Source organism: Trachypithecus francoisi, unplaced genomic scaffold (genome assembly GCF_009764315.1).
Source record: "Trachypithecus francoisi isolate TF-2019V2 unplaced genomic scaffold, Tfra_2.0 Lachesis_group12, whole genome shotgun sequence".
Lineage (NCBI taxonomy): Eukaryota > Metazoa > Chordata > Mammalia > Primates > Cercopithecidae > Trachypithecus > Trachypithecus francoisi.
In genome coordinates this window covers 76,010,999-76,038,048 of record NW_022681457.1, presented here as the reverse complement: position 1 = coordinate 76,038,048, position 27,050 = coordinate 76,010,999, and the positions used below count along the sequence as shown (strand labels likewise).

The 27,050-nt window shown below is 37.1% G+C and overlaps 1 protein-coding gene across 6 annotated transcripts in view; it reads right to left on the bottom strand.

The window, feature by feature from the left end:
- Positions 1-27,050, bottom strand: part of SPATA6 (spermatogenesis associated 6) — a 192,427-nt gene that overhangs the window by 120,701 nt on the left and 44,676 nt on the right. For all 6 annotated transcript variants that reach the window (XM_033226459.1, XM_033226460.1, XM_033226457.1 and 3 more), the window contains exons 4-5: positions 5,100-5,141; positions 3,473-3,597 (exon numbers count right to left, since the gene is read on the bottom strand). In XM_033226459.1, coding sequence (XP_033082350.1) covers positions 3,473-3,597; positions 5,100-5,141 — 167 coding nt within the window. The remainder of the gene's footprint in view (positions 1-3,472; positions 3,598-5,099; positions 5,142-27,050) is intronic.

The window sequence follows — 27,050 nt, the reverse complement described above, 5'->3', positions numbered from 1 at the left end:
ATCTTGAAATACTCTTTGAAGACGTTCATAGTACAGAAGCTCGCTAATGGACATTGAAATATCCTCAAATAAAGTATAGTTTTATAGACTTGCTACTTAGTCAACTTTTATACTTTCATTAAGATGAAGCTGCTTTTTCTTGGAATAGGGCATATCATAAATCTACAGAAGATACTACTTAGGTTCACTATATTTGTTCATATATCAACACTCTCCTTATTCAGACTACTCTAATATTTTACAAAATTAGTTTTAAAGGTCTATCCAAATAATTTCAAGCTGGACAATTTTTGCTTAAACTCTTTTGAAATGGCATGGGCTTCTCTCGGTTTCTCTGCATGGAAGACTTACTTTCAGCAATAAAATATTTGCAAATCATCCACAGAACTTGAAAGAAATTACAGTAAAGGATAGAGAGTAAGCTGTGATTTGATGCAGCTTTTAATTTTAGGTATATGAATATGTACTTCCATTACATAAATGTTTTACAACTAATCTATCTAAATTCCTACTAACATATCAATTATTTCCATTTTTCACTATTATGAACAAACAGGTAAACATTCTTAAGAAGGCTCTTAGTATATCAGAGATAATACATCTTTAAGATAGATACTGTATTAGTTCATTTCTAAAGGTACTGATAAAGATATACCTGAGAATGGGCAACTTACAAAAGAAAGAGGTTTACTGGACTTACACTTCCACATGGTGGAACGCAGGGAGGAGCAAGTCACATCTTTTATGGATGGTGGCAGGCAAAGAGAGCGCTTGTTCAGAGAAATTCTCGTTTGTTAAACCATCAGATCTCATGAGACCCATTCACTATCATGAGGACAGCATGGGAAAGACCCATCCTCATGATTCAGTCATCTCCCACTGGGTCCCTCCCATAACACATGAGAATTACGGGAGCTGCAAGATGAGATCTGGGTAGGGACACAGAACCACACCACATCATTCAGTCCCTGGACCCTCCCAAATCTCATATCTTCAGATTTCAAAACCAATCATGCCTTCCTAACAGTCCCCCAAAGTCTTAACTCATTTCAGCATTAACTCAAAAGTCCACAGTCCAAAGTTTCATCGAGACAAGGCAAGTCCCTCCCACTTATGAGCCTGTAAAATCAAAAGCAAGTTAGTTACTTCCTAGATACAATGGGGGTATAGGCATTGATTAAATACAGCAATTCCGAATGGGAAAAATTGACCAAAACAAAGGAGCTACAGGCCCCATGCAAGTCCAAAACCCAGCAGGGCAATCAAATCTTAAAGCTCCAAAATGATCTCCTTTGACTCCATATTTCACATCCAGGTCCTGCTGATATAAGAGGTGGGTTCCCATGGTTTTGGGCAGCTCCGCCCCATGGCTTTGCAGGGTACAGCCTCTCTATTGGCTGCCCATACTGGTTGGCACTGAGTGTCTGCAGCTTTTCCAGGCGCATGGTGCAAGCTGTCGGTAGATCTACCATTCTGGGATCTGGGGGATGGTGGCCCTTTTCTCACAGCTCCTCTAGGCAGTACCCCAGGGACTCTGTGTGGAGGCTCTGACCCCACATTTCCCTTCCAGGCTGCCCTAGCAGAGGTTCTCCATGAGCACCTTGCCCCTGCAGCAAATTTCTGCCTAGGCATCCAGGCGTTTCCACACATCTTCTGAAATCTTAGCAGAAGTTCCCAAACGTCAATTCTTGATTTCTGTGCATTCACAGGCTCAACACCACATGGAAGCTGCCAAGGCTTGAGGCCTGCACCCTCTAAAGCCACGGCCCAAGCTCTATGTTAGCCCCTTTCAGCCATGGCTGGAATGGCTGAGATATAGGGCACCAAGTCCCTAGGCTGCCTGCACACAGCACAGGGACCCTGGGCCTGGCCCACAAAACCACTTTTTCCTTCTAGGTCTCAAGGCCTGTGATGGGAAGGGCTGCCACAAAGGTCTCTGACATGCCCTGGAGACATTTCCCCCATTGTCTTGGTGATTAACATTCAGCTCCTTGTTATTTGTGCAAATTTCTACAGCTGGCTTGAATTTCTACTCAGAAAATCAAATTTTCTTTTCTATCCCATTGTCAGGCTGCAAATTTTGCAAACTTTTATGTTCCATTTCCCTTTTGAAACTGAATGCCTTTAACAGCACCCAAGTCACCTCTTGAATGCTTTGCTGCTTAGAAACTTCTTCCACCAGATACCCTAAATCATCTCTCTCAAGTTCAAAGTTCCACAGATCTCTACAGCAGGGGCAAAATGCTGCCGGTCTCTTTGCTAAAGCATAGGAAGAGTCACCCTTATTCCAGTTCCCAACAAATTTCTCATCTTCATCTGAGACAACCCCTGTCTGGACTTCATTGTCTATATCATTAACAGCATCTTGGTCAAAGCCATCCAGCAAGTTTCTAGGAAGTTCCAAACTTTCCCACATCTACCTGTCTTCTGAGCCCTCCAAACTGTTCCTCCATCTGCCCATTACCCAGTTCCAAATTCACTTCCACATTCTCGGGTATCTTATAGCAATGTCCCACTACCTTGGTACCAATCTACTCTATTAATCCATTGTCATATTGCTATCAAGAAATATCTGAGACTGGGTAATTTATAAGGAAGGAGGTTTAACTGACTCACTGTTCTGCATGATTGGGAAGGCCTCAGGAAACTTACAATCACGGTGGAAGGGGAAGAGGCACATCATCTTACATGGCAGCAGGTGAGAGAGAAAATGTATGTGCCGCAGGAAATGTCAAACACTTATAAAACCATCAGATTTCGTGAGAACTCACTTGCTATCATGAGAACAGCATGGGGGAAACCACCCCCATGATCCAATCACCTCTCACTAGGTCCCACCCTTGACACAAGAGGATTACAGGGATTAAAATTCAATATGAGATTTGGGTGGGGACACAGTGCCTAACCATACTGCATGGTATAGCAGCATATAAAAGATTCTAATTTTTTCACTTTTATCAGATTTATTAAATTTTCCCAATCTTATAGCTATATAAATGAAATCATATGGTTGTTTTAACTTGGATTTCTCTGAATACTAATGAGTTTGAGTATCTTTTCAAATGTTTCTTATTCCTTAGAGAAAAAAATAAAGAGAAGAAAGAGACAGAGAGACAGAGATGGGGTGGGGATGGGGAGAGAAGGGGATGACAGAGATCTGAAGAATATCAATTAAAATTTTAAAAATTTTGAATGGCACTTTTTTAATTAAATTATTTTCATTTAGATTTTAATATGTTTAAGTAACCAATTTACTGTATTAGTCCATTTTTACATTGCTATAAAGAAATATCTTTATATGTTTAAGTAACATATTGAAATCTAAAACAATTAAGATTTAAACTATAAAACAAGAAGTAAACTAAATTACACTTTGAATTTGTTCTTCACATTTAAGATGACGAGCGCTATGCGGTGGTTTCTGACAATGATTTTCCATCAAAAACTGATTCAGAAAATTGCAAGCACTTACTCGAAGGCCAGAAATCCTCCTCATGGTAACCTGGCGGTTTGAATCATGATGTCCAGACATTTGGTTTGGACCCGGAAACATGAAATCCCGTGTATTTTCATCATATGTAGACAGTGTTTCACCCACTACAAGAAAGATATCCTATGATTCAAATTATAACAAAATATTCTATTTAGAAGCAAAATCATCAAGTATCATGTATCTATTGCCTGATGCCTTATTGAAATACCTGTTTTGGGTCATGTTTATTTTCTATGAAAGGAAAATTAAAGATATGTTAAAAATATTAACACATTTTCCTTTTTCAGAAACATACCACAAAAATATGAAGTTGGTCCAACATTTATATGTCAGTTACCATCTCCACATTGGTTTGTTTGTATTTATTTGTTTATTTATTTTGAGATGGAGTTTCACTCTTTTTGCCCAGGCTGGAGTGCAATGGCGCCATCTCAGCTCACTGCAACCTCCACCCCACCCTGGGTTCAAGTGATTCTCCTGCCTCAGCCTCCCGAGTAGCTAGACTACAGGCATGCACTACCACGCCCAGCTATGTATTTTTAGTAGAGACGAGGTTTCAACATGCTGGCCAGGATGGTCTCAATCTCCTGACCTCGTGATCTGCCCACCTTGGTCCCACAAAGTGCTGGGATTACAAGCGTGAGCCACCGCACCCAGCCAGCACTCCATTTTTCACATTAAAAAAATTTGATTAATATAGATGTCATCTATAATCACAGAAATCAATATCAGAAATGAAACTATCCTCTATAAATTAACTCTGCCTTCTCCAGGGAACTGTAACATTACTACATAAGTAAGGTTTTATTCTCTTCCCTTCCCTAATAATAGGCAACACACAAAAATAATGATAATTAACTATTTTATCAATAAAAATATATAGTTTTAGAAAAATCACAAAAACTTAAAAGTCAATTTTTATGACTGTCACAAAATATTTTAGAATGGTAAGTTATTTTCAATTTTCAATTACTACTATTCAATTTTAGAACAATGTATTAAAGTGACATTTATGACAATCTTTCTGTATATATTATTTTGGTCTACTGACATTTTACATGTAGATCAACAATAGAAACTTTACACTGTTCTTAACTTGGGAAGAGGAGGAAAGATGAGATTTTTTTTTTTTTTTTTTCTGAGACAGTCTCACTCTGTCACCCAGGCTGGAGTGCAATGGCATGATCCTGGCTCACTGCAACCTCTGCCTCCCAGGTTCAAGTGATTCTCCTGTCTCAGTCTCCCGAGTAGTTGGGATTACAGATGCCCACCACCACACCCAGATAATTTTTGTATTTTTAGTAGACACGGGGTTTCACCATGTTGGTGAGGCAGCTCTCGAACTCCTGACCTCGGGTGATCCACCTGCCTCAGCCTCCCAAAGTGCTGGGATTACAGGCATGAGCCACCATGCCCGGCCTGGAAAGATGAGATTTTAAAGTAAAAAAACATGTCACTGACATGAGTTCCCAAGTCAATTTACTGTATCAGTATACAATACACTATATTATATCCTTATCAAATAATATAGTATAATCAATATGTAATACATTATATCATATATTATGATATATTATATTATATATATTACATAAATATATATTACCTGGTGGAACTAGCTGTATCAACTCGAACACTGCTGTATCATCTAAAAGTTTAAAGAAAAACTTCCTTAAATAAATTAATAACAAAAAATTACTTAATTTATCATGGGAGTATCTAAAAGCCAAAGTAATCACTAGGTAGACTATATATATGCTTATATATTCGTATATAATGTACACATCTTTTTTTTAGAGACAGTGTCTCGCTCTGTCGCCAGGCTGGAATGCAGTGGCACAATCTTGGTTCACTGCAACCTCCGCCTCCCAGACTCAAGCAATTCCCCTGTCTCAGCCTCCTGAGTAGCTGGGACTACAGACACGCACCACCACACCTGGCTACCTTTTTTTTTTTTTTTTTTTTTGTATTTGTTGGCCAGGATAGTCTCAATCTCCTGACCTTGTGATCCACCCACCTCGGCCTTCCAAAGTGCTGGGATTACAGGTGTGAGCCACCGTGCCCAGCCTAATGTATACTTTTATAAATATAAATTATGTATATTTCTTAAGTAGAATGCTGAGTACAGTGAGGTACATTGACTCTTGAACAACTTGAGTGTTAGGGGCACCAACACATGCGTCATTAAAAATCCATGTATAATTTTTTCCTTCCCCAAATCTTCATAGCCTACTGCTGACCAGAAGCGTTACTAGGAACATAGTTGATTAGCATACATTTTATGCTATATGTATTATATACCGTATTCTTTCAATAAAGTAAGCTAGAGAAAAGAAAACGTTATTAAGAAAATCCTAAGGATGAGAAAACACATTTATGGTACCATATTTATTGATACCATAAGTTTATATTGTCTGCTTACAAGATAAATTGTCTGCTTACAAGATAAATTGGTTGTTTGGAATGCAACCACGGCTGCAGCCCTCTATGTATGGTACATATCAAGCCATTCAACTTTGTCTTGTAGTGTCATGACTTTCCTCCGCTTCCTGAGCGCACTTCCAGCATCATTAGTGAAACTCTGCATGGGTCGCCTGAACTCTAAGTGAAGAGTTGCTGGAGGCTCAGTGGGGACAAGTGCGAGAGATAAAACTCCTGAGAGAGCCAAATCATTGGGCTCTCAAGTTTTTGTTAAGTTTTGCTTCCTGGAGTTCTACTAGGTCCTCACTATAAATACTGGAGAAAAATCCCCTCATAGTTCCACCAGCAGGGAGAAGAGAAAAGAAACCATTTTGAAGTATGTCAGAGCATTCCATTCTTAACAAGACCTGACCTCAGGATTCTTTTTCTACAGCCTAATCAACTGGGCTTATATCAGAGCCTAACCTATCTGAGAGAAAGTAAATACTCAAATACTCCAGCCAGCTCTGGGGTTCTACTTCTGGGAAGAAAATCCAAGTCCAGCTCCCTCTAGCCTTCCACGTGGGAGAAGGGAAATACCCAACTCCAACCATACCTAGCATTCCACACAGGGGAAGGGAAAAACTCACTGCCCCTCCTTCCAGCCATCCTGTCCAAACTAAGACGGGAAAATCAGAAGCACCGGTGAAGGTCACAATTTAGGGGCATAGGCTCACCAAAAGACTGTGACCTGATCATAAGACTGTAGAACACCTCCCTCTCCTCACACCTTACCAATACATTACTAAAAGCTCTTTACCACAGTTTCATTCACTCAGTATAGCTTTCAGCAAATAAGTACATACTAAGTACAAATACTTACATAAGTCATACTAAACAGCAAAAAAAAAAAAACAAAAAACAAAACAAAACAGTTTTTTGAAGAGACTGAATAAGCATCAGAACCAGAGTCAGATATGGCAGGAATGTTGGAATTACTGTATCATGAATTTTGAAAAACTATAACACACCATGGGATCTAATGGAAAAAGGAAACAATACGCAAGAACAGCTGAATAATATAAGCAGAAAGAGACAGAAATTCTAAGAAAAAAACTGCCAACCTAAATAAACAGCAAGAGGCTCTTTAAAGAAAATAATATTTATTCAGGAATAGGGCATTGAAATGGGAATACAGGTGCCATAGTAAACTATGTGTGCATCCAGGGAGGCAAAGGCAGACAAAGGGTTTTAAAGGGAATGTGAGGAAAATTACATAATTGTTTTGAAATGATTAGTCTTGGCTACAAGTATCAATAACAAGGGTGATGACAGTCCAAGGTTGGACAGGAAGTTGCTGGGCAGATGTGCTCACGCAAGTATTTTTTGGGTTAGGTTGCAATGGCCTTTGTGCAAGACTTAGATTTTTGTAGTCTTTTATGATAGTTTTGTTATCAGGCATATAAGTGTGACAATCCTCCCCTCATAGTCTTTCCCCATTCTATTTGTCAGGGGTTTTTTTTGACGTTTTTTGTCTTTGTTTTTAACACAGATGACTTGATTTTGATTCTGACAACTTTCACAAATAAAAAAGAAATACTATAGACTGAAAACACTGTAATGGAAATGAAGAATGCCTTTGATGAACTCACTATTAGATGGGACATGGCTGAAGAAAGAATCTTAAAGCTTAAAGATACCACAACAAAAACTTCCAAAACTAAAAAGCAAACAGAAAAAAAAAGACTGAAAAAAAAAAAACACAACAAAAATATCCAAGACCTCTGAGATGACAACAAAAGGTATAAATACACATGATGAGAATATCAGAAAGAGAAGAACTGGGGAAAAAAAAAAACAAAAAAACAAAACAAAAAAAACCCCACAAAAGTGCCTGAAGCAATAATGACAACAAATTTCCTTAAATTAGTGTCAGATGCCAAACCAAAATATAGGAAGGTCAGGGAACAGCAAGCAGAATAAATGCCCCCCCAAATTATCCCTAGGCATATCATATTCAAACTTCAGAAAATCAAAGACAAAAGAAAACTCTTGCGCCAGGCACGGTGGCTCACACCTGTAATCCCAGCACTTTGGGAGTCTGAGGAATGTGGACTGCTTGAGCTCAGGAGTTCAAAACCAGCCTGGGCGACACAGCGAAACTCTGTCTCTACAGAAAATACAAAAATTAGCAGAGCATGGTGGCACACACCTCTAGTCCCAGCTACTCGGGAGGCTGAGGTAGGAGGATCACTTGAGCCAGGGAGGTGGAGGTGGCAGTGAACCAAAATCATACCCCCGCACTCCAGCCTGGGTGAAAGAGCGAGACTCTATCTAAAAAAAAAAAAAAAAAAAGAAAAAGAAAAACAAAATTGAAAAGAAATAAAAAATCCTGAAAGAAGCCAAAGGGAAAAAATACTGAACCTATAGAAAAGCAAAGATAAGAAATACCTCTGACTTGTCCTCAGAAATCATTCAAGCAAGAAGAGAGTAGAGTGAAATATCCATATATATAGATAAAAGGATATGATATATGAGATTTGCTTCAAAATAATGATGTATGAAAAAAATCAAATTCCTACAAAAAGAAAAACATTTACGTAACATATAGGAAAAAGTGAATACTCACATATGTATGTGTGCATGTGTGTATATTTATGTATGTGTATACATGTACACACATACAAATACACACAAATACATACATTTTATTTAAAATCTTACAACAAATAAAACAGTAAGCCAGATGACTGCACTGGTGAATTTATTTTCAAAATGCCAATGATGTGCATACTCTTAGGAAACAGTAAAAGAAAGAATCCTTTTCAACTTATTTATAAGCCCTGCAAAATCTTGATACTAAAACCCAACAAGGACCTTACAAGAAAAGAAAAAGGACAAGCAATCAATTTCATGAACAGAGATGCAAAAATCCTAAACAAGAACAGAATAAAAGAGAAAAAAAAAGGTGTTTCATAAAATTTAACCACCATTTATGCTTTTAAAAAATCTCAGCAAACCAAGACTAGAAGGGACCTTTTTTAATGTGATAAAGGCTTTCTACCAAAAACCTACAGCAAACATTATACCAAGTGGTGAAAGCTGAAACTTTCCCTCTGAGATCAAGAATAAGACACACACTTCATTCATGGCTGTCATTTACTTCAACATTTTACTGGAGTTCTGAGCCACTAGAATAAAGCAATAAATAAAAGATTTAACAGTAAGAAAAGAGAAACTGGCCGGGCGTGGTGGCTCAAGCCTGTAATCCCAGCACTTTGGGAGGCCCAGACGGGCGGATCACGAGGTCAGGAGATCAAGACTATCCTGGCTAACACGGTGAAACCCCGTCTCTACTAAAAAATACAAAAAAACTAGCCCGGCGAGGTGGTGGGCGCCTGTAGTTCCAGCTACTCGGGAGGCTGAGGCAGGAGTATGGCGTAAACCCAGGAGGCGGAGCTTGCAGTGAGCTGAGATCGGGCCACTGCACTCCAGCCTGGGCGACAGAGCGAGACTCCGTCTCAAAAAAAAAAAAAAAGAGAAACTATGATGTTTGTTATTTAAAGACAATGCAAACACAAAATGTCCAAAGTAATTTAAAGACACATTTCTTTTAAATTAATGTATATAGCAAAGTTGCTAAAACAAAGATAATATGCCAAAGTCAAATGTATTTTTATGTAACAGCAATAATTAGAAACAACTTTATAATCTGTTTTTTAAATGTGAAATACCTAGAACAATACTGAATGAAAGATGCTTAGACTGCTAAACAGAAAAGTATCTACATTATCATGTATAATTAAAGAAGTTGAAAATTAACAGAAAAAAATATATATGAGACATCAACCAATCACAGTGTACGGAACTTAGATATCTGAGTCTCAATTCAAACACAAGACTATTTTAACAATTATAAAACAGGGAGGCTGGATGAGGTGGCTCACACCTATAATCCCAGCACTTTGGGAGGCTGAGGTGGGCAGATCACAAGATCAAGAGTTCGAGACCAGCCTGGCCAATATGGTGAAACCCCGTCTCTACTAAAAATACAAAAAAAAAAAAAAAAATAGCCAGGCTTGGTGGTGCATGCCTGTAATCCCAGCTACTTGGGAGGCTGAAGCAGGAGAACTGCTTGAACATGGGAAGTGGAGGTTGCAGTGACCTGAGATCTCACCACTGCACTCCAGCCTGGGCAACAGACAGACTGAGACTGCATCTCAAAAACAAAAAACAAAACAAAAACCAGAGAAATGTAAACTGGGTGGATATTTGACAAGAAATTGTTCATTTTTAGATGTGATATAGTACTGTTCCTATAGTTTAGATGTCCATATCCACAGATAAAAGGATATGATGTCTGAAGTTTGCTTCAAAATAATCTGAAAACAGGCGATGAAGTAAGAAGATACAGATAAAACAACATTAGCCATGTGTTAATAATTATGGAACTAAGTTTTGAGTACATGGGGGGTTTCATTATTCTCTTTTGTCTACTTTTGTGTATTTATGAGTATTTTTCTAATACAAAGGTTTTTAAAATGTTTTCAATTGCACAAAATTATATGTGTGTGTGTGCTCTAAACATACCACCATGAAAGTTCTCAATACACTGTTTTGTTGTTGTTGTTGTTTTAAAGTTCTTTGCTGATTTTTCCATAAGATTTATTAAAATGCTCAAATTCCTCACTCAAAATGTTAATCACATAAATGTTTAAATTTTTCAGAATATCTTCATATTTCCTACCTTTCATACATTGAACAATACTAATTTTATCATTAAAAATTTTTTTAAAGGTTTTACAAAGAGAGAAGTAGAAGCAATAGACTCTTTACCATGAAATCAATCATCTCCTTTTAATCTCATGCCACATGGTTTTGTCAACTGTTTACCCTTTCTCATTGCAATCTCGTAAACTCATGGCTACTACCACTTTTTCATTGAAGATCTAACTGGCTAATCTTCGTCTCAAACTTAAGACTTGTCATAATTTTCAGCAACATAAACATCCATGTGAATGATTCATACAATAGTTCTCTGACCTTCTCAAAGCCAGGACACCTACGGAACGATTCTGATTATATAGTTACATACCTGATTCTTCTTTTACTGCAATTGATGTTCTTTTAAACAAAGGGTCTGTATTTTATGCATTTCTTAATCCTCTATATTCTCTTATAGTAATTGTGTCTGTACAGGTAATTTAAAAATATTTAAACTAATCTTAGTTATTATCATAGGTCACTGGATAAGCAACTTTGCTTAAAAAGACTTTTCTATCACCCCTCAAATAACACAATATATCCTATGAATACATCATGCTTCTTCTAATCTCATTATCAATAAATGGAAGAACAAAAAAGGGAAAATGCTGAAGTGGTACTAATATGAGTTTGGCTTCTATGAAACTTGACTGACCTTACAATAATTATAATGATTAAGCACAAAGCAAAATCCTGTCTTCTAGAAAATATCTGAGCATACGATAAAATTTCATTAGAAATCAAAAGAATTTCTGGGCGTGGTAGCTCACTCCTATAATCCCAGCACTTTGGGAAGCCAAGCCGGGAGGGTCGCTTGAGCCCAGGAGTTCAAGACCAGCCTGGGCAACATGGCAAGAACCCATCCCTACAAAAAATATATATATATATACACAAAATTAGCTGCCTGGTGGCATGTGCCTGTGGTCCCAGATACTTGGGAGGCTGAGGTAGATCACTTGAGCCCAGGAGGCAGAGGTCGCAGTGAGCTGAGACTGCCACTGCACTCCAGCCTAGGCAACAAAACAAAACCTGGAAAAAAGCAAGAAAGCAAGAGAGCAACAGAGGGAGGGAGGGAGGGAGGGAGGAAGGAAGGAAGGAAGGAAAATAGAGAGGAGGGGAGCGGGGGAGGGGAAGGGAAGGGGAGGGAGGAAGGAAGGAAAAGGAGAGAGAAGGAAGGGAAGGGGAAGGGAAGGAGAAAGAGAAAAGGGAAAGGGAAGGGAAGAAGAAATCAAATGAGTTAAACATAATCTTAGGATAAGCTCAGTTTCTTAATTTTCCACATATACTAACACTATATTTTTCCTGAAGTCAATTACTCTGCAACCTCAACTATTTGAAAAACATGATTACAAACTAGAAAATATTTTAAAAACAAAAAACTTACAAGTAATCAAAACAGCAGTGTTTACTACCATTTAAACAGTATCTTCTGTGTGTCAAAACTAAGCTTCTATTAACTTCAAACAAGTCCTTAAAACAACCCTAACAAGGTAAGTACTACCTCTATTTTATAGATAAAAAACAGAGACTAAAGGCTAATGTTATCAAAGATAACAGTTCCTGAGCTCAGGTATTACTGTATTCAAACCTGTTTTCTTTTCACTAACAACTCTACTAGAACTAGAAAATAGTGACTTACAAAATATATGTGGTATCTGAATGAGGAGTAGAATAAAGAAATAAGACAGTTGCTAGAGAGGGACAAGGATGAAGACAGGAAATATTTCTTTTTAGGGTGGAAAAGTACAACATGTTTATATAGGGTAAGAAAGCAGCGACAAGAAAGACACTAAGGAAATGTGGCTTACAGGACACATCTAATGAACAAGCTCCTAGAGATGGCATGAGGAGATGAAGAAGACACGTAAACAGAGTAACTTTGAACAGAACAGAAAAACTTCATCCTGTAAGACTGGGCAAAGATAAGTACGGGTAAGAATGTAGGTTACTTTTAAGACAGTGCAATAAGTTAGGCACATCACTACTATTACCTCAATTTTGGTCAGTGAAATGGGAAGTAATCATCTCTATTGGGTGTTATACCTGATGTTTTTGTTTTGTTTTGTTTTTTGTTTTTTTTTTGAGACGGAGTCTCGCTCTGTCACCCAGGCTGGAGTGCAGTGGCCGGATCTCAGCTCACTGCAAGCTCCGCCTCCCGAGTTTACGCCATTCTCCTGCCTCGGCCTCCCGAGTAGCTGGGATTACAGGCGCCCACCACCTCGCCTGGCTAGTATTTTTTTTGTACTTTTTTAGTAGAGACGGGGTTTCACCATGTTAGCCAGGATGGTCTCGATCTCCTGACCTCGTGATCCGCCCGTCTCGGCCTCCCAAAGTGCTGGGATTACAGGCTTGAGCCACCGCGCCCGGCCTATACCTGATGTAAATGACGAGTTGATGGGTGCTGATGAGTTGATGGGTGCAGCACACCAACATGGTACAAGTATACATATGTAACAAACCTGCACGTTATGCACATGTACCCTCGAACTTAAAGTATAATAAAAAAAAAAAAACATAAAAAAAAAAGAATACTAGAGTTTAAACAAGGGGACACCTGATAAGAAAAATGAATATTTTTAGAATATCAATGATAGAAATTAAAGAGAAAGTTTTCCAAGAAGTAAAAGGAGTCCAAGGTAGTACTGAGAAGCAATTTATGATGGTACCGATTTGAAGGTCATGAGAATCTATCAATCTGATACTATGAAGTATATATTTGGTCTTCATCTCCCTTCTAAAATACTGTCTTTTGGTATGCCAATGTTGACTGACAGCTTCAGGATGGGGCTGGTCACTGGAAAGACAAGAGCATGATTAGAGTTGGGACTTGCAGCACCCCCTACAAACTCTAGGAGGGGAGAGGGGTGGAGGGTCAAGTTGATCACCAATGGCCAATAGTTTAAACAATCATGCCTATGTCATGATGCCTCTATAAAAACCCAAGAAGACTTGTTTCTGAATAGCTAATATGTGGATGTTCCTGGAGGGTGGCTCATCCAGGGAGGGATGGAAGCTCCGTGCCCCTTCTACTAAACTTCATGCTATATATCTCTTCATCCATATTCTTTGTAATAGCCTTTATAATAAACTGGTAAACATAGGTTTAAGCATTCCTCTGAGCTTCGTAAGCTGCTCTAGCAAATTAGTCAAAGAGGGGGTCGTGGAAACCCCAACTTCAAGCCAGTCAGGAGGAAGTTCCAGCCTGGACTTGGGCCTGGTGTCTGTAGGGGCTGTAGGATATGAAGGACTAAACCCCTCAATCTGTGGGATCTGACACTATCTCCAAGTAGAAAGGGTCAAAATTAAATTGGAGGACACCCAGTTGGTATCTGCTGAAGAAGTTTATTGCTTGCTTGGTGGTGGGGAGAACCCCTACCACTTTGGTCACAGAAGTCTTCTTCTGTGTTAATGATTGTTGTGGTAAAAGAGAATAGAGAAAAACATGGCTTGATTTTTTCCTAAATACTAAGCAACAACAAACTAATCTAGTATAAGAGCCAGAGAGGCAAGTTGTAGCATTGACCCAGTAATAGACACTTATTAAGAATCTACTACATGTTAGCTTTGATGTGATATTTGATATAATGAAACACATAAAGTAAAATAAGATGAAGGAAGTTTCACAGCAGAATACTATTTCGCCACAAAAAAGAATGAAATCTTATCATTTGCAATAACATGCATAAACCTAGAGGACATTAGGTTAAGCAAAATAAGCAGAACACAGAAAGAAAAAAATGATGCAGTATCTCACTCATAGGTGAAATCTAATAAAACACTATGATATAATAGAAGTAGAGAGCAGAATAGTAATAACCAGAGGTTGGGTAGGTTAAGATGGAGAGGGGATGAGCAAAGATTGATGGATGAGTACAAAGTTACAGTTAGATAGGATGAACTAATGCTGATGATCTATTGCACAGTAGGGTGACTATAGTTATCAACAATGTATGGTATATTTCAAAATAGCTAGAAGAGAGGACTCTGAATAGTCTTAGCAAAAAGAAACAATAAATGTTTGAGGTGCTAGATATGCTAATTACCCTAATTTGATCATTATACAATGTATAAATGTATTAAAATTTCATGATGCCCTATATAGATGCACAATTATGTCAATTAAAAATAAAATAAAACTTGAAAAACAAGAAAGTTTCAACGTAACCAACACAAAAAGAATAAATCTTTTAAAGCAGCCACGTTATATTTGATCTCTCTTATATGCTCAGGGAAAAAGTCAATAAATTCCAAGAACCAGTAGTATTATAAGCCACATGTTATCATTATATTGCAAACTAATAGCATTAAGATCATTAAGCCAATCATAAATACATATTTGATACACTGAAAAAACTTAAGACACAATATGAAAGTACAGTAGAATGACTGAGTATAAGATAAACATATTTTTGTCACTTTACTATGTAGCAACTCCACCTTCCCTTAAAAAAAGAAAAGAGAAAAAAGAACAAATTGAGTGAAGGATCTTATTCTCAAAAGCAGAAAGAAAAATATAATAGTTAAAAATAAATATAGTCAGAAATGTACAGCAAATATACACATACACATACACACAGTCCCCAAAACATTAGTAGTAACAGGCTAGAAGAAAACAAGCTTAAATAAATCAATATATATCACATATCTGGACAGGAAGAATGGAAATGTAAAAATGGCAATTCTCCCAAAATAAAATTAAAGCTTAAAGAGACTTATCTTAGACCTTCAAAAATGATTCAAAGTTCATCTAGAAAAATAAATACGCAGGAATATGAATGTGTGTATCAAATGGAAAGAATATACATCATAGAAAGCTGTAATGCTTAACTATGCATTATCAGTCCAATAATAGAGATTTGGAATAATGAAACAGGCAGAATGGGGGAAAAGGAGGATGGGAGAGTATAGAGAGAAAGGATAAGAGCAGAAAATATATTAACGAGAAACAGATTTCTGCTTCTATAATGACAATTTACACAAAGCAGACCAATCATTCTAAAAAGGTTAAGAAAATCTGGATTATTTTTAAAAATCTGCCTGTATTCACAGAGAAGCTAATAAAGCAGTGACGAACGACAAAGCCAAGATCTGGGAGAAGGCAAAGCCAGGGAGATGAACCAGACATTGGAGCTGTTTTCTCCCTAAGAGAATCTGCTAATTCTGGAAAAAAGAAATTGAAAGACTGGAAAAGCTGAGCTGAGATTTTTATGGTCTCACAGACTAGAAGCAGAACACGAGTGCAGGGTCTACCAAGAAGAGGAAGTCTTTATAAAGTCTCTTCAATATGGATAGGGCCCCCAAAAGACAGGATCGTAGGAATAAGGATTAGTTCAAAGGAACTTGGTCTTTACAAGGACTGAAATCCATCTTCAAATCATCTCAATGCGTGACATTAGATTGATATCATCAAGGATTGCTAGTACTACTAGCAACCTACTATAAACAAATAAAAAGCAAACATAAGGCCTATCTAGAGAAAGAGAACAAGACACTATGCCTTCAACTATTTTTACAATTTTTCACATACAATGTCATATATTCAAAATTAACCATGAATGATACAGTTAATTTCTGGAAAGTATTCAGCAGTGTCAACTAAAACTAGGCATACATCTACCCTATGATTCAGAGATTTCACCTGTAAGAATATACCAAAAGAACTAAGTATATCTCTTTACCAAAAGATATTTATAAGAATGCTCGTGGTACTTTTATTCATAATAATACAAAACTTAAAACAATTGTCATCAATAGAAAAATGAATGGCAGTATATTCATATAACGTAATACTAAACAGTATTAAAGAAGAATGAACTACTGAGACATAACAACATAGATAATTCTAACAGACACTAGGTTTAGTTAAAAAATTAAAATAACATATTCCAATAAATACATATTACATTATTTCATTTATATGAAGTCCGAGAATAAAATTAATCAATGCTGATAAAAAGTCAGAAAAGTTGGCTGGGCGTGGTGGCTCACACCTGTAATCCCAGCACTTTGGGAGGCTGAGGCAGGCAGATCACTTGAGGTAAGGAGTTCAAGACCAGCCTGACCAACATGGAGAAACCCCATCTCTACTAAAAATACAAAATTAACCAGGCATGGTGGTGCATGCCAGTAATCCCAGCGATTCAGGAAGCTGAGGCAAGATAACTGCTTTAACCCGGGAGGCAGAGGTTGCGGTGAGCAGAGATTGCCATTGGGCCATTGCACCTCAGCTGGGGCAACAAGAGCAAAACTCTGTCTCAAAAAGAAAAAAAAAAAAAAAGTCAGAAAAACGACTATCCTGGGGAGAGGTATTGACTGGTAGGGGCAAAACAGAACTTTTAATGTTTTCTTTCTTTTTTTTTTTTAAGACGGAGTCTCGCCCTGTCACACAGGCTGGAGTGCAATGGTACAATGTCAGCTCACTGCAACCTCCACCTTCCAAATTCAAGTGATTCTCCTGTCTCAGCCTCCTGAGTAACTGGAATTATAGGCATCTGCCACCACGCCCAGCTAATGTTTGTATTTAGTAGGGATGGGGTTTGCACCATGTTGCCCAGACTGGTCTCAAAATCCTGACCTCAGGTGATCCACCTGCCTCAGCCTTCCAAAGTGCTCGGATTACAGGCATGAGCCACTGCATCCTGCTTTAATTGTTGTTTTAAAATTTTGTAGGTACATACATAGTACATGTATATATTTATGGGGTACATGAAATGTTTTAATACAGGCAGAAATGTAAAATAAGCACCTCATGAAGAATGGGGTATCCATCCCCTCAAGCATTTATCCTTTGAGTTACAAACAATCCAATTATACTCTTGATTTTAAAATATATAATTAAGGTATTATTGACTATAGTCACCCGATTGCACTATCAAATAGTAGGTCTTATTCATTCTTTCTATATTTTTTGTATCCATTAACCATCCCCACCTCCCCATAAACCTGTTACTATCCTTCCCAGCCTCTGGGAGCCATCATTCTACTCTAACTCCATGAGTTCAACTGATTTGATTTTTAGATCCTACAAATAAGTGAGAACATGTGATGTCTGTCTTTCTGTGCCTGGCTTATTTCACTTAACATAAGTGGAACAGTTCCATCCATGTTGTTGCATATGACTGGATCTTATTCTTTTTTACAGTTGAATAATACTCTATTGAGTAAATGTACACTTTATGCATTCATCTGTTGATGGACATTTAGGTCCAAGTCTTAACTATTGTAACAGTGCTGCAACAAACGTAGGAATGCAGATATCTTTTTGACATACTGTTTTCCTTTCTTTTGGGTATATACTCAGCAGTGGATTGTTGGATCATATGGTAACTCTATTTTTAGTTTTCTGAACCTCCACACTGTTCTCCACAGTGGTTGTACTCATTTACATTCCCAGAAACAACGTACAAGGGTTCCCTCTTCTCCACATCCCTGCCAGCATTTGTTATTGCCTGTCTTTTGGATAAAAGCCATTTTAACTAGGGTGAAATGATATCACATTGTAGTTTTGATCTGCATTTCTCTGATGATCAATGATGTTGAGCACATTTTCATATGCCAGTTTGCCATTTGTAAGTCTTTTGAAAAATGTCTATTCAATCTTTTGCCCATATTTTGATCAGATTATTAGATATTTTCCTATAGAGTTTTTTGAGCTCCTTATATTCTGGTTATTAATCCCTTGTCAGAGGGGCAGTTTGGAAATATTTTCTCCCATTCTGTGGGCTGTCTCTTCCCTTTGCTGATTGTATCCTTTGCTGTGCAGAAGCTTTTTAACTTGATGTGATCCCAGCTGTCCACATTTGCTTTGGTTACCTGTGCTTGAGGGGTACTGCTCAAGAAGTCTTTGCCCTGACCAATGAATGTACTGGAGACTTTCCCCAATGTTTTCCTGTAGTAGTTTCATAGTTTGAGGTCTTAGACTTAAGTCTTCAATGCATTCTGGTTTGATTTTTGTATATGGTGAGAGATAGGGAACCAGTTTCATTCTTTTGCATATAGATACCTAGTTTTTCCAGTACTATTTATTAAAGAGACTATCTTTTCCCCAGTGTATGTTTTTGACACCTGTGTCAAAAATGAGTTCACTGCAGGTGTGTGGATTTGCTTCTGGGTTCTCTGATTCTGTTCCACTGGTCTATGTGTCTGCAGAAGGGAACCTTTTAGATGCTGCAAGTATTTTGTATTTCAGTGAGTAGCAGTTATATGGTTACATACAAACGTCAATAGTCATTGAAGTGTATTCATAAGAGGAGTGTAGTTTGCTTTAGTATACAAAGACTAGCTAAGGCAATACTCAAAATGAAGAATAAACCTGGAGGGTTTAAACTACCAGACAGCAAAACTTAAGCTACAGTAATTAAGAACGTATAGTATTTATGCAAGGATGGACAAACGGACCCATGAAACAGAACAGAAGCTAGAAAAAAATTCCACATGCCTACACATGCCCTAGCAGGCACTTAATCTATGACAAAATAAACACTGTGAAGCAATGGGAATAAGTCTTTTCAACAAATGGTACTCTGTAATTAGAGATTATATGTGAATAAAACAAATTTTATCCCGACTTTATACTATATATAAAAATTAAATCCTGGTGGACTATAAATCAAAATGTAAAAGGTAAAGAAATAATACTTCTTAAAGATTATGTAGAAGGATGTTTTCATAACTGGTATAGGCAAAGATTTCTTTAAAATTAAAAACAAGCACTAGGCACAAAGGAAAATATTATAAATCAAACAACATTAGTTAGTCAGATGATGTTAAAAATAACTTGCTCATCAAAAGAACAAGAATCGCTAATGGATTAAAAATGTAAGCCACACAGTGGGACAAGATACTTGCAACATATAACTGGCAAAGGGCTTGTAATGAGAAAATGTAGGGAATTCCTACAAATTAATAAGAAGATAACAAACACAGTGGACAAATGAGCAAAAGACAGGCACTTTACAAGGAGAAGGAAGAGTGCATCTAAAGGATCTAGAAAGATAATCCCTAAACAGCTCATACACACATACTAGGAAGCAGAGCAGATCAATTTGAAAAAACGCAGCAGAAACTGGAAAGAGGTTTGCTCATTTCAATAGCAGGTAAGTTCAAAAGTTGTACAATAAAGTCTGAAGATGGAAACTGACCACCCAGGGTTTCTGTGCAGAATGAAACCCAAAACACTAGAAAAAAAACTATAGGGAATAGAATAAAACTTGAGCAGGACAAAACTAAAAATAAAAACATCAGGACAAAATGGACTAGCAAAAGTGAAATGGAACAGAGACAGAACACCCTAGAAAGCAAGCCACCATACTTTGAACACTACATATAGAAGCTCTTTGAAGTTAAAATGTTGTCCTGAATCAATCTTCCAAGACATAAGAAAAAAAAAAATGCTTTTAATTTAAATTCAATTAAAAATGAGCAAAGAAAAGGATCAAGGTCAAATCTCTTACCAAGATCGTGTTTAAATAATAATAAGCACAAGAAGAAAATTCCTACACTGATGGCAGCCAAAAAACATGCTAGCAAAATAGAGCAAAATTATAATCTACTGAAAAATCAAGGAAGTAATACAAGATACTGAAGAACTACATTAATCAAAATTAGAAAAACACAGATGTAAGATGATATAAATCAGGAAAAAATTAAAAATAGAGAAAGTCAGTTCAATATTTTTCTCTTATAAGAGATGGGGTCTCACTCTGTCACCCAGGCTGCAATGCAGTAGCATAATCATAGTTCACTGGACCCTCAAACTCCTGGGCTCAAGTGATCCACTGACCTGAGCCTTCTCAGCAGCTGGGACTATAGGAATGTACCACCACATCTGACTAGTTTTTAATATTTTTGTAGAGATGGGGTCTCACTATATTGCCCAGGCTGATCTTCAACTCCCAGCCTCAAACAATTCTCTAGCCTAAGCTTCTCAAAGTGCTGAGATTATGTCTATGAGCCACCACACTCAATCAGAAGTTATTTCATAATTCAATATGAATTAAAATAAACAGGAAAGGAAATAATACAACAGATATAATGCCTTAAAATAGAAGAAAATGAGAATATACAATCAAAAAGAAACAAAAAAAAATTAAATAGCACAGAAAGTAAACACTAAACGGGCAACATGATCCAAAATACTATAATAGTAGCTCCTAATAAAGAAAATTGAGGCAAAAAAAAAAAAGGAAATGAATATTAAATAATACACTTCAGCAAACTTCGCTGAAATGGATACATTACTGCTGTTTTCTGTAATAAGCCTTATGGAATATATATATCTAATTTAAAGAAAAACAACCTAATTTTACAACCAATTAAAAACAATACAATTTTGATATAAGCTAAAACCAAATGACCTGATGGAGCTGACAACCATGGCACGAGAACTACGTGACAAATGCACAAGCTTTGGTAACAGATTCGACAAACTGGAAGAAAGGGTATCAGTGACTGAAGGTCAAATGAATGAAATGAAGTGAGAAGAGAAGTTTAGAGAAAAAAGAGTAAAAAGAAATGACAAACTCTCCAAGAAATATGTGACTACCTCTGATAAAACAGACTTTAAACCATCAAAGATCAAAAGAGACAAAGAAGGCCATTACATAATGGTAAAGGGATCAATTCAACAGGAAGAGCTAACTCTCCTAAATATATATGCACCCAATACAGGAGCACCCAGATTCATAAAGCAAGTCCTTAGAGACTTACAAAGAGACTTAGACTCCCATACAATAATAATGGGAGACTTCAACACCCCACTGTCAACATTAGATAGATCAACGAGACAGAAAGTTAACAAGGATATCCAGGAATTGAACTCATCTCTGCAGCAAGCAGACCTAATAGACATCTATAGAACTCTCCACCTCAAATCAACAGAATATACATTCTTCTCAGCACCACATCACACTTATTCCAAAATTGACCACATAATTGGAAGTAAAGTACTCCTCAGCAAATGTACAAGAACAGAAATTATAACAAACTGTCTCTCAGACCACAGTGCAATCAAACTAGAACTCAGGACTAAGAAACTGAATCAAAACCGCTCAACTACATGGAAACTGAATAACCTGCTCCTGAATGACTACTGGGTACATAACGAAATGAAGGCAGAAATAAAGACGTTCTTTGAAACCAATGAGAACAAAGATACAACATACCAGAATCTCTGGGACACATTTAAAGCAGTGTGTAGAGGGAAATTTATAGCACTAAATGCCCACAAGAGAAAGCTGGAAAGATCTAAAATTGACACTCTAACATCACAATTAAAAGAACTAGAGAAGCAAGAGCAAACACATTCAAAAGCTAGCAGAAGGCAAGAAATAACTAAGATCAGAGGAAAACTGAAGGAGATAGAGACACAAAAAAACCCTTCAAAAAATCAATAAATCTAGGAGTTGGTTTTTTGAAAAGATCAACAAAATTGATAGACTGCTAGCAAGACTAATAAAGAAAAGAATCAAATAGATACAATAAAAAATGATAAAGGGGCTATCACCACCGACCCCACAGAAATACAAACTACCATCAGAGAATACTATAAACACCTCTACGCAAATCAACTAGAAAATCTAGAAGAAATGGATAATGTCCTGGACACTTACACTCTCCCAAGACTAAACCAGGAAGAAGCTGAATCCCTGAATAGACCAATAGTAGGCTCTGAAATTGAGACAATAATTAATAGCCTACCAACCAAAAAAAGTCCAGGACCAGATGGATTCACAGCTGAATTCTACCAGAGGTACAAGGAGGAGCTGGTACCATTCCTTCTGAAACTATTCCAATCAATAGAAAAAGAGGGAATCCTCCCTAACTCATTTTATGAGGCCAACATCATCTTGATACCAAAGCCTGGCAGAGACACAACAAAAAAAGAGAATTTTAGACCAATATCCCTGAGGAACATCGATGCAAAAATCCTCAATAAAATACTGGCAAACCAAATCCAGCAGCACATCAAAAAGCTTATCCACCATGATCAAGTGGGCTTCATCCCTGGGATGCAAGGCTGGTTCAACATTTGCAAATCGATAAACATAATCCAGCATATAAACAGAACCAAAGACAAGAACCACATGATTATCTCAATAGACGCAGAAAAGGCCTTTGACAAAATTCAACAGCCCTTCATGCTAAAAATGCTCAATAAATCCAGTATTGATGGAACGTATCTCAAAATAATAAGAGCTATTTATGACAAACCCATAGCCAATATCATACTGAATGGCCAAAAACTGGAAAAATTCCCTTTGAAAACTGGCACAAGACAGGGATGCCCTCTCTCACCACTCCTAGTCAACATAGTGTTGGAAGTTCTGGCTAGGGCAATCAGGCAAGAGAAAGAAATCAAGGGTATTCAGTTGGGAAAAGAAGTCGTCAAATTGTCCCTGTTTGTAGATGACATGACTGTATATTTAGAAAACCCAATTGTCTCAGCCCAAAATCTCCTTAAGCTGATAAGCAACTTCAGCAAAGTCTCAGGATACAAAATTAATGTGCAAATATCACAGGCATTCTTATACACCAATAACAGACAAACAGAGAGCCAAATCATGAGTGAACTCCCATTCACAATTGCTTCAAGTAGAATAAAACAACTAAGAATCCAACTTACAAAGGATGTGAAGGACCACTTTAAGGAGAACTACAAACCACTGCTCAATGAAATAAAAGAGGACACAAACAAATGGAAGAACATTCCATGCTCATGGACAGGAAGAATCAATATCATGAAAATGGCCATACTGCCCAAGGTAATTTCTAGATTCAATGCCATCCCCATTAACCTACCAATGAGTTTCTTCACAGAATTGGAAAAAACTACTTTAAAGTTCATATGGAACCAAAAAAGAGCCTGCATTGCCAAGATGATCCTAAGTCAAAAGAACAAAGCTGGAGGCATCACACTACCTGACTTCAAACTATACTACAAGGCTACAGTAACCAAAACAGCATGGTACTGGTACCAAAACAGAGATATAGACCAATGGAATAGAACAGAGCCCTCAGAAATAATACCACACATCTACAACCATCTGATCTTTGACAAGTCTGACAAAAACAAGATATGGGGAAAGGATTCCCTATTTAACAAATGGTGCTGGGAAAACTGGCTAGCCTTATGTAGGAAGCTGAAACTGGATCCCTTCCTTACACCTTATACAAGAATTAATTCAAGATGGATTAGAAACTTAAATCTTAGACCTAAAACCATAAAAACCCTAGAAGAAAACCTAGGTAATACCATTCAGGACATAGGCATGGGCAAGGACTTCATTTCTAAAACACCAAAAGCAATGGCAACAAAAGCCAAAATTGACAAATGGGATCTAATTAAACTAAAGAGCTTCTGCACAGTAAAAGAAACTACTATCAGAGTGAATGGGCAACCTACAGAATGGGAGAATATTTTTGCAATCTACTCATCTGACAAAGGGCTAATATCCAGAACCTACAAAGAACTCAAACAAATTTACAAGAAAAAAACAAACAACCCCATCAAAAAGTAGGTGAAGGATATGAACAGACTTCTTGAAAGAAGACATTTATATAGCCAACAGACACATGAAAAAATGCTCATCATCGCTAGCCATCAGGGAAATGCAAATCAAAACCACAATGAGATACCATCTCACACCAGTTACAATGGCAACCATTAAAAAGTCAGGAAACAACAGATGCTGGAGAGGATGTGGAGAAATAGGAACACTTTTACACTGTTGGCGGAACTGTAAACTAGTTCAACCATTATGTAAAACAGTATGGTGATTCCTCAAGGATCTACAACTAGCTAGAAATGCCATTTGACCCAGCCATCCCATTACTAGGTATATACCCAAAGGATTATAAATCATGCTGCTATAAAGACACATGCACACGTATGTTTATTGTGGCACTATTCACAATAGCAAAGACTTGGAACAAACTGAAATGTCCATCAATGACAGATTGGATTAAGAAAATGTGGCACATATACACCATGGAGTACTATGCAGCCATAAAAAAGGATGAGTTCATGTCCTTTGTAGGGACATGGATGCAAGTGGAAACCATCATTCTCAGCAAACTATCGCAAGAACAGAAAACCAAACACCGCATGTTCTCATTCATAGGTGGGAATTAAACAATGAGAATACTTGGACACAAAAAGGGGAACATCACACACCGGGGCCTGTTGTGGGGTGGGGGGAGGGAGGAGAGATAGCATTAGGAGATATACCTAATGTAAATGACGAGTTAATGGGTGCAGCACACCAACATGACACATGTATCCATATTTAACAAATCTGCACGTTGTGCACATGTACCCTAGAACTTCAAGTATAACAAAAAAAAAGAAATCAAATTTTAGATATGTACATAAGTGAAAAATAACATAAAAACACAGTCAATTAGCATGTTTTGTGCATTATACATATACTATATTATTATAATAAACTAGAGAAAACCAGTAAGAAAATCATAATGGAGAGAAAATGTGTTCACTATTTATTAAGTGGAAATATGTATAAACATGAACATATTCATCAAGAAGTTCTTCGACCTTGTCTTCACACTGAGCAGGCTGAGGTAAAGGAGGAAGAAGTAGGGGTTGGTCTTGCTGTCTCAGGAGCGGCAGAAACAGAAGGAAATGGATCCAAATAGTTCACATTCACTTTGTTCAGGGTCAACTATATAGATACAGTTATTATACATACGTGTGTGTGTGATCCGTTTAATAGATCTATTTGCTGTAACTATTTTGGAAGACTAGAGTCTATCAGAGGTTTGCAACTTCCAGGGGAAGGCTTCAACTATAAACCGTGACCAATTTCAGTCAATTTCAGCTGTTAGTACAGTAACAGCTACCCAACCCTCAAACCCCAACCTACTGCAGGCAGATACGTACCTTTTTTAGGAGCAACCTGCACACAGGTTTGCCAGGATGGGCAAAAAAAAAAGATCCTGTCCTCCAAATATTGGAGATTTATACTCTGCTCCCCAATAACAGAGATGCAGATAAAGAGCCTTATGACCATGTTGTTGCAGCTCACCCCATTGTTGCAAGCCCCTCCCAAGGACCAGCACCAGCATTTTTCTTCTCCCTTTTATTTTTTTTTTTCCCCTTTTTGGGAGCCTTAAATAATAGGACATTGAAAAACAACTGCATATACAGAGAAAATTATAAAGTGACTATACATGCTCAGGGGAAGGCTCAGAAAATACTTAAGGAGATATTACATTTATACTTTAGGCTGATCTTCAACACAAAGACAGCACACAACAATGAAAAAATCAAAAACAATAACAAAAAACTAGGGAAACAGGAAAAATTAGAGAAGAGAAAAAAATCTGGATTCCAGAGTTACCACATTATTAGAATCAAGTGCCCAGTTTCCAACAAAAAATAATCATAAGGGATAAAAGAAACAAGAAATATGCTGCAGTCAAAGGAAGAAAATAAATCAGCAGAAACTACGTGTGGAAAAGAACTTATGGCAGATAAACTAGATGAAGACTTTAAAACCACTGTCATAGAGATGCTCAAAAAGAAAAGAAAGATGAAGAGAAGGTCAGAGAAACAATGTATGAACAAAATGGAAATATCAATAAAAATATTTAAAAGGAAACAACAGAAAATGTTGCAGCTGAAACATACAATAACTAAAATGAAAAATTTACTAGATGGACTCAAAGTAGGATTTCCCCAGGGAGAAGAATGAATCAGTGAACCTGGAGATAGGACAATACAAATTATTGAGTCTGAGTAACAGAAATAAAAACAATTGAGGAAAAGTGAGCAGCCTAAGGAATGTGTAGGACACCATCCAAAGGACCAACGGACACACTTGGAAAGTCCATGAAGGAGGAGAGAGAAAGAAGCAAAGAATATATTTAAAGAAACAATGGCTGAAAACTTCTCAAATTTGATGAATGAAATAAACATTCAAGAAGCTCAACAAACTCCAGGAAAGATGAATATAAAAAGTACCACAATAAGACACATTATACATTGCTAAAAGACAAAATATACGAAATATTTCATATACGTAAAATATTTAAAGAGAAAACTATTAAGAATTCTATATCAAGCAAAACTCTCCTTCAAAACTGAAGGAGAAGCTATGATGTCCCTGGATAAATAAAAACTGATGAAGTTTATTACCACTAGACCTGTCCTGCAAGAAATGTTTAAGAGAGTCCTAAAGGGTGAAATGAAAGGACACTAGACAGTATCACAAAGTCATACAAAGAAATAAAGATCTCAATAAAGGTAAATAAGAGGGAAGTTAGAAAAGCTAGTATTATTACAACAATGGGTTATAACTCCACATTTTGGTTTGCAACGTATTTTCAAATACTAGTATATTTTTTCAATTATTAGTTTATGTTTTGGAGCACACAA